Raw genomic sequence first — 9,617 nt, 5'->3', positions numbered from 1 at the left:
TAAACGAAACGAAATGATTTCGTTTAAACGAAATAAAAAAAGTCTCACATTACCTAATTGGAAAAAATGTGTGTAACATGTCACTTTAGGGGCACCGTACTTTTGCCCGTGTAGATATGACTCAGTGTTGTTTTCGGGTTCTTTGGGATCATAGAGGAGAACGCTCAATTTTGCTATAATAGAATTCTGCTGAAGCCGGTGCTAGGTGAGCGTGAGGGGTGTTGCATTACCTCTCATGAACAGATTCAATCAAACCCAGCTTCCTAATGTTTTGCTTGCCTGCCTTCTCACGATGCTTCCAAAAGGGTAGTTTTTACTTGTTTTACTTCCGGTAAGATGGCGACCATAGTACGCTGATTTTTATTTCGCTGTGGAAAACATGAACTTTAAAATAGATAATATGATTTGAAAACTCTTAAAAGCGGATAAGCTTGGAAAGTAAAGTGTTATGTGTGATTTAATGTAACATTTCAGTCGATATTTCGACATAATATAATGTAATAGCGGAATTTATTTCATAACCGGACTAAACAAAGACTAAACAAAGGAAGCCGCCATCTTGTAAATATCTGTGTTTTCTTATTAAAAAGTTTTTATACTAAGTGAGAACAGATCAGAATTCTTCATAATGGGTGACAAAAGTGACAATAATGGTTTTAGCACACCCGAAACCAGTAAAAAGCGGACAATTGACGAAACAGTAAGTCCTACTGATTGTCCTGCCGGTGAACATGTCAATGCCCCAGAGGCCGTCAGGCGGAAGGAATCGTTTTCTCCTTTGGCAGCTAATTCAGAAATGCAATGCATAACTCATGACCTCACAGATCTTGTTAAATCTGCAATATGTAGCCCTGAAGTCATGGAAGCTATCTGTGCTGCTGTAGTACCAAACTTATCTGTTATGTTCACAACTATGTTAAAACCTCTGAACGATAAAATGGATGCACAAAATAAAACCCTATCCACTATGAGTGATAAACTACTATCCCAGAATAATGAAATCAAGCAGTTGAAAGCTCAAAACACTAAATTACGTTCAGCTCTTGCTGATGCTGACCAAGACATTGATGCTTTAGAGTGCAGACTTGATGATATGGAACAGTACAGCAGGAGAACGTCATTAAGGTTCCACAATGTAAGTGTTAAATATAAACCTATACGTGATTCTAATACACAGACAATATCTGAATCCACAAGCAATGCCACTGGTAGTATTCAGACCTCTGATTCCATCCAACAAAAGAACGATTCTAGCAATTCCATCAATCATTTAGATTATGACAAAATTGTTGTTGATTTATGCAACAACGTGATGAATGTTAATCCTCCTATAACAGAAGCTGATATAGAAAGGTCACATCCAATAGGCGCTGCTCGAAATGGCCATTTCCAATTACTGTGCAAATTTAAAGATTGGAAGTTGAAAAACCGTGTTTTTCAACACAAGAAGAACTTTAAAACTCATCGGTCAGACGTTTTTAAAGTCTTTGTAACAGAAGACCTCACACGCAAACGCCAGATGTTAGTTAAACAATTGGAAGCGGCCCGCAAAGACAAAATGATAGACAGCCATTGGACCTACGATGGGAGGATACTGTTCAAACGAACATCCAACAGCAAAGTTTCACAGGTCAGACACATAAAAGACCTAAATGATATTCTGACTGAGTTGTCTACCGGATCAGACAACCCATGGAACAATCAAAACAGTTCAGAAGCATCTTCTGATGCACTTTTGAACCCCTGGAAAAAGTGACAGTTTTATGTGAAATGACTCTAAATAGCCTTTACCAGTGAAATACGCATATTATTTTGTTACATATATGTTTCATTTTGCACCATATACCAGTTTTACGGTGTCACACTTTCACTAAGTATATTCTATGTGCAACTATGAAAAATAGAAGTAACTTACCCGGATGTTTCCATTCTGACAGCAAATAACTTGCATTTTTTCTTTTTCACACTATATTCCTTCAATGTGCTCATTTTATCTTAGCTCCTTGAGGCTGGTCACTTTTTCGTGTCTTTTAAACAGTTAAATGAAATTAAGGGGACGTCACGACTGAGATAGTTTAGCATTATTACAATACACAGTCGGTATTGAAATTGTGTTTCCAATACATGTGCTAATTAGATAAATCCTCAATATCTATGTGAAAACAAGGGATGAGTTTTGTATGATTGCAACACTGTGAGTTGCTCTAATTACTGACAAATGACTGAAACAATAGGAATTCGTACGAGAGATGGATAGACAAAACAACAGTGAGGTAACAATATATTCTTTTATTGTTTAAATGTATGAGTTGTAAGCTACAATAAAGAATACCCATTTTATGAAAATCAATATGGAAGTTAGAAATAACAGAAAAAAATTAATTAGGTCATGAGTCATCATATACCTGTCAAAATTTGTCATTAGTTTTCGCGAGCTGTCAAACTTATTTTTATCTCTCTATTCTGCAAATGCATTGTTTTTAAAGTATCTTGGACGGATATTGTAATGTGCAACTTACTTTATATTCCACATTAATATTTGTGCTTGAAATTGCTTTGTTGAGCTCACCGACGTCACATATGAATGTCTATTGTTTTAGTTTATTGTCTGTTATAAAGGTATCAAATCTCAATATTAAGATATAAGAATTGTTCCTTTCTCGTAGACAAAGGAAACTATTTGGTTGAATCATGATATAACGGTTTTTGGAAAGAACTGAATATTCTTTGGTTTTTTGTTATTCACCGGAAATTCAAAAAGTGACATCACCTTAACATCACTAATAAGTCGTTTTTCAAAGTGATATTCCTATTTTGTCTTGTTTTGGTTTTCTTTTTTCGTCATTTGTATTATTGTTAATATCTCTTTTTTTCTAGATGTTCTGTTAATCCTAACAATTATGGCACACTCATGTATGACTCAATAACATTTATCATGTATATAACTGTTTGTGTCCACAAGATGTTTTTGTAAAGGTATTGCACCAGTTTTCCAGCCTAAGGTTACCCGTTTTATTTGAAATGAAGACCTCAATATTATTTTTACGCACACAGTCACACAGGCCAACATGCAATAAATATGTACAAGATATTTTGTTATAGCATCACTTTTATGTGCATGACAGTAATTTCTACTGTGACGCTGAAGTGTCCTTATATGTTAAATATCGATATAGTAATGCTGCTCTTCGACATATCATCATTATCAGGTGCATACCACAGATCTTTTTTTTTTCATCATTCTTTTGCAAAGAAAACTTCAGTTTTCCGCCGTATGTGTTTGTACGAATGTTTGATTCGTTATATTTGCACACCATTTTATATATATATATATATTTATTTATAATCTTTACCGTGTTGGCCTAAACCTGTTTTCATTGTCTGCACCAGAATGGATGACTGTTTATATTTGTACACCATTGTATATCAACCTACCAAATGCTTCTGTATCTTTACCGTGTTGGTCAAAACCTGTTCTCATAGCCCGCATCAAAGCTTACTATATCTTAACTTTATACATGGATTTTTTTAGTTGAAAATGTAGTTTCTACCTTTAAAGACGGAGCTTACACCATGATCTCGTTTTTCTCGTACTTTTTGTGCGGATAGTACAGCAAGCGATTTATCGGATTATAAGGTATTCCCTAAATGTATATTTATAGGTGAGATCTTTCTCTTGCTTGTGCGTGCGCATAATTTAGTTGATATGTTTGTTCTTCTGTTCTTTAACAAAAGTTGCGGCGTGTACATAATCCACTTTCAAACTACATGTAATTGATACATATTATGATATTTTTTGCTTGTATCCAGCTTTATAATTTTCCTTTTTGAATTTAATCACGTGTATATATTTGTATAAAATGTTTCGTAAATATGTTCATTTTTCCACATCTTAGCTAGATTAATGATGAAGATGTATGTTCTTCTTCTTACATTTTTATATTTCATTTTAAGGTTTGGATCTGTTTTTCTGGGACTGGGTTACACACGGGTATGGGGTTTTTACAACTGTCATTTTACTAGAGCTGTTTACCAGTGGCTGACCTTAACGAAATTGTCTGTGTTATTTGTTTATGACAATGGGTAATTCCCTAGATGCCTGGAGGGCAGCCATTGGATCTTTTTACAACGGTTTACAGAGGTTTAATAAGTCTATGTACTTTCATTATTGTCCATTACGTGAAATAGTACATTTCCTTTTGTTATGTCTCGCGCTGTTATTTGAAAATTTGAAACATTATTGCAGTATTGTAGTTGATACGATTAAAGGGAGACAACTGTTCCCGATTGCTCTTGTAAAATGTTTTCAGGATGCAGTCTTTTGCTCTTTATTGCTCTCTTGTGAAACTACTTTGAATTTAGAAGTCATATCTGCTATTCTTTTATTATTAATTTTAAGTGGTAATATTGAATTAAATCCAGGCCCGGGAAGTGAATCTGATCGTAACTGTCTATCGATTTATAGTCAAAACGTAAGGAGCATAAGACATAAATTAAGCTACACAAAAAACAACTGGCTCGATTTCGATGTTATATGTTTTACTGAAAGTCATCTAGATGAAATTGTAAGCAATGACAGTATCAGTCTAGATTTTCATTCAACAATTTACCGTAAAGATGTTTCGTGTCACTCCGGGGGTTTACTTATGTATATATCAGACAATCTTATTTCAAAACGTATACATGAACTTGAGAACATTTTGAAAGATTCGCTATGGGTAGAGTTAAAAACTAAACATACGAAATATCTCATTTGTAATTTGTACAGACAACCTCAAGCATCTATAGACTTCTGGATAAAACTGAACAATTCCCTAGAAAAAGCTCTTGATATGTGTGATAGATTAATGTTAGTAGGAGATATAAATGAGGACCAACTGAACATCAACAATCACAAATTTAAAGATATTCTTCTAATCAATGATTTACATAACATAATTAAAGAACCAACAAGAATTTCAAATCATTCATCGACCCTTATTGATCCTATTGCTATTTCTAATACTATTGAAGTTTTCAATTCCGGTGTCTTTTTAACTCCGGCAGAAATAAGTGACCATTTTGGAACTTATGCATATATAAAATACCCTAATTATATACCTATAGCGTATAAACGAGAGGTTTGGAACTATAATCGCGGTAATTTTGATGAACTTAATAATTTGATTCAAAGTAATGACTGGTCATTTTTATAATTCGAATTCGATAAATGTGGCATGTGAATCTTTTACAAACGTTTTTATCGAATTAGCTAAACAATGTATTCCGACATCTCTTGTTACAATAAGACCACATGATAGACCATGGTATGATTCCGAAATTCGCAGAGCTTCAAGAAACGTGACCGTTTAAAGAAAAAAGCTCTGCAGACTAATAGTGTATCTGATTGGAATTCTTTTAAGCGCAATAGAAACAAGGTAAACAACTTAAAGCATCATGCTAAGGAAAGTTTTTATAACAATTTAGAATTTTCTTTGGAGGAAACAAAATCGACCAGTCCGAAGTTTTATTGGAAATCAGTAAAAACGCTTATTAAAAACAATAGTAGTGCTAGCAACAATAATATACCAACATTAGTTGTCGAAAATAATGGAGATGATATTTACTATACCACTGATAACGAAAAGGCAAACTGTTTTAATGAGTATTTTTCCTCTGTGTCAAGAGTTGATGATTCTAATGCACATTTACCTAACTTTATGTTAAAAACAAATTCTACCTTACATATATCTCCTATAACTGAAAGTGAAATTGCTGACATTATATCTTCATTATTAACTAATAAAGCTGTAGGTCCGGACCATATAAGTCATAGGTTACTTAAAGAAACACGTTTTAACAGTTGCAAAACCTCTTAGTATCATATTTAACAGATCTGTTCATGAAGGTGTTTATCCCAGTGCTTGGAAACTTGCTAAAGTAATGCCCCTTTTCAAAAAAGGAATAAAAATAATCCATCGAATTACAGACCTATTTCCTTAATAAGTTGTGTCGGAAAAGTCATGGAAAGAGTAATTTTTAAACGTATCTATAACCATTTATACTCCAATAATTTGATTTATTCCCTACAATCTGGCTTTTTTACCTGGTCTTCAACTGTCTTTCAGCTAGTAGATATGTATCACCAACTATGTGAATCTTTTGACGAGAGAAAATCAATTTGCATTGTTTTCTGTGATATATCTAAGGCATTTGATAGAGTTTGGCACCGTGGTCTTCTTTTTAAACTTAAGCAATACGGCCTAGATGATACTCTACTTAGTTGGTTTGAGAGTTATCTTTTGAATCGCAAACAGTCTGTCTTTGTTGGTAGTGAAACCTCGAGAATACTCCCACTAAATGCTGGCGTTCCACAGGGCTCGGTCCTTGGACCTCTACTTTTTTTAATCTATGTAAACGACATAGCTGAAAATCTTTTAAGCATTACCCGTTTGTTTGCAGATGACAGCTCCTTAGCTGTAACTTCTTATGATGTGAATTACATAGAATCTGTATTAAATAGTGACCTAACCACAATTTTCCAGTGGTCCAAACAGTGGTTAGTTGATTTTAATCCTAACAAAACTGAAGTAATGTTTTTTTCTAATCTACAAGTAAAGCCATCTCTTTATTTTAATGGTATTTTACTAGATTATGTTGTTTTTCATAAACATTTAGGTTTAACTTTATCGTCCGATCTTAAATGGCACGAGCATATTAGCCACATAGAAAAGTCTGCATCGAAAGTTTTGAGTTCTATGAGAGCACTAAAATTCAAGTTAAAAAGATCTACTCTAAATCAAATTTATATTTCATATATGAGACCTATATTAGAGTATGCATCTATCGTTTGGGATGGATGCACTGTTCAACAAAAACAATCCTTAGAAAAATTACAATATGAAGCGGCGGTATAGTTACGGGATTAACCAGGTCTGTCTCAATACAAAATTTAGTTCAAGAAATAGGATGGGTCTCCTTAGAGGACAGACGAAATATTCAAAAGCTTATTACAGTTTATAAAGCTAAAAATAGTCTACTCCCTGAATTCTTGTCAAATATTTTTCCTCCTGTTGTAGCAGAGATATCTAATTACCCTTTGAGAAACAATGATAACTATGTAACAATAGCTCGAAGAACTCAGATTTATAGTAACTCATTTATACCGTCATCTACCGATCTATGGAATTCACTTGATATAAATATTAGAAATTCTGAATCCCTTAATATATTTAAATCAAGGCTAAAAGATTTGTTCAAAGCACCAACAATCCCCAAACACTTTTTGATTGGTAAAAGACTGCCCTCAATATTATATGCAAGGTTAAGAAACCGATGCAGTAATCTGAATAATGATTTATACAGGAATCATTTAAGAGATAATCCCAGTTGTGACTGTGGGTATCCCATCGAGAATGCTGAACATTATTTCTTTCAGTGTATGAAATTTAGAGAACAAAGAATCGACCTATTTCACGAAACCAGAACTTTTCATCCTTTAAATGACACACTGCTATTATTTGGATCTGACATGTACTCAGACGAAACCAATACAATAATTACTTTGGCGGTTCATAAATTTATCATCAATTCTAATCGTTTTCAGTGAGAATATCTTTGATTTGTAATTTCTACCAGTACCTAACATTTGATATTGATTATTAATCAAACCTCAACTTATCGCAAACGAATACTGTTACTCCTGCCCTTGCCTAGCTTCTGGGAAACAGATCCATGATGAAAAATAGCAATATCAACATCATATATAACATTAAACTAGCTACTTTTTTCTATTTTAGTTTCAGTCATACTTTGGTCTTTTCTTCATTCAAACTTTTGTAATACATGTTATAATTGTTTATTTCGTAAAAGTAATTAATTTTATGCAGTTGTTAATTTTCGAGGGAAGGGCCGTTTACTTATGTTGGCAGAACTTGTGGTCCGACCCTATTGCTATAATTCAATCGATTGTTAATATCCATATGTTGATGTAATGATATAAATACATGTATTATAAGCAATAAAATATGTTTAAACTAAACTTGTTTTACTGGTTCAAATTTTGTGTGCAATATCTCAGTAACCAATGAATGTAGTGGCTTTGGAAAATGCCGCTAATTCTTGTTTAGAGTACGAAAAAAATCAAGTTATCAATGATATTTTAGCATTTGTAAAATGTCACGAAAGAAGCGGATATAAATTAGATATAAAACAATGTGAAAATCTTTGTCTCCGCCCTTAAAACCTTCTACGTCTTATACTATCTCGATCAAGTAAATGAATCATTTATTTAATAATGTATCCTAGTGTCAGTAAATTCATTAAATTAAATCTCAGAACCAAGTCGTAATACATGGATTTAGGAATGATTCAATTACGTTCGCTCTATGTGCGAGGTCATTTGATGTCTCCATTAATGGAACATACCGACGTTTTTAGAAGTCGATCTGTATTTCATTATTTACTTAGAAATACATTTAGAAATAAGATTCTTCCGAACTATGTCGCAATATGCCTCATAAAATATTTCATGTAGATAAAAAAAAAACTAATCTGCCATTGTCTTGCATAGTTGCTTTTTCAGCTCTTACAGATTTTATGAACTTCCACTAACGTAGCATTAATTTTAAAGCTGTTAAAAGTACCACGTGTCGATATTATTCATGTCCTTTTGGATTACGGAGTTCATTCAGTTTTTTATTTAAAAAATAAAGATCCGCTTAAGTGGACTCTTAATGACAGTCGGCATTTTCCGTCTGATCACGTGTTCTTGCTAGGCAATTCGGCATTCTACGGACGTAAACATAGCTCAACGCACTCGTGACATTACGTGTCCATTACCATAAGGTGGTTCAAGGACGGGGCTGTACGAGAGGTGTTTCACTTTTCACTGTCTCCAATGAACAGATTTAGTATTGTTGCGAAACTGCTTCCATCCTATGCTTCCTAAGCACCCCCCCCCCCCACCCCCCACCCCAACCCTTCCCTAACCCACCCCAACCCTTCCCCACCCCCCCCCCCCCCCCCCACCCCAACCCTTCCCCAACCCACCCTTGCGTTTGCGTACGGTTTGTTTTTGGTAATTGCTAAAACGACAGAATCTTTTATATCTGAATTTCCACAATATGGCTAATATTTTGCTCCATTGCAGAATTCATAGTCTTTTAAAATATACGTAATTAGTTTTAATAAATTTAAGATTTCTGAGTCTGAATGTAACGTTATGAGCAAAGAATATTGATAAAAATATAAATATATTCTCAGTTTAAAGTCTTACTTCACATAGTGTGTTTTGGTGAATGTTTTGTAAAAGCAATTTTCGTTTGCCGTGCATTTAAATGTGTTAATCAAACGATAATGTCGCAGCTGATGCTTTAGAAATAAAGAAATCGGACTAGTAAAATAATAGTTTATTTTCAATCTTCTACGCAGTGATGTAAAGATTTATGTAGTTGAAGGGAAGCAACTCCTGTGTGCAGTTTGACTTTTCTAAAAATTACTGCCCCAGTCAAAATAAGAAAAGTCGTATCTGGAAACTTATTAGTTCTTACTGGTAACAGGAAGAGTTTAGTATATTGGGTTAAAAGCTATAATAGCCTCCAACATTTTTACACACGCATCTATTTCAGCTGGGGTTT

General features: G+C 33.8%; 1 protein-coding gene across 1 annotated transcript; it reads left to right on the top strand.

Moving 5' to 3' along the window:
* Positions 1-628: 628 nt before the first annotated feature.
* Positions 629-1,756, top strand: LOC128557409 (uncharacterized). The gene has a single exon (XM_053544770.1). It carries the CDS (start codon positions 629-631, stop codon positions 1,754-1,756), a length of 1,128 nt encoding a protein of 375 aa, XP_053400745.1.
* The last annotated feature ends 7,861 nt before the right edge of the window (positions 1,757-9,617 follow it).

This window comes from Mercenaria mercenaria, chromosome 5 (assembly GCF_021730395.1).
Source record: "Mercenaria mercenaria strain notata chromosome 5, MADL_Memer_1, whole genome shotgun sequence".
In the NCBI taxonomy this organism is placed as follows: Eukaryota; Metazoa; Mollusca; class Bivalvia; order Venerida; family Veneridae; genus Mercenaria; species Mercenaria mercenaria.
Note: the sequence above shows the minus strand (reverse complement) of the source record. Positions and strands in the feature narration are given on the sequence as shown.

What these genes read in the sequence shown, in the direction of transcription:
- LOC128557409 (XM_053544770.1), top strand. Translation starts at nt 629, where the DNA reads ATGGGTGACAAAAGTGACAATAATGGTTTTAGCACACCCGAAACCAGT.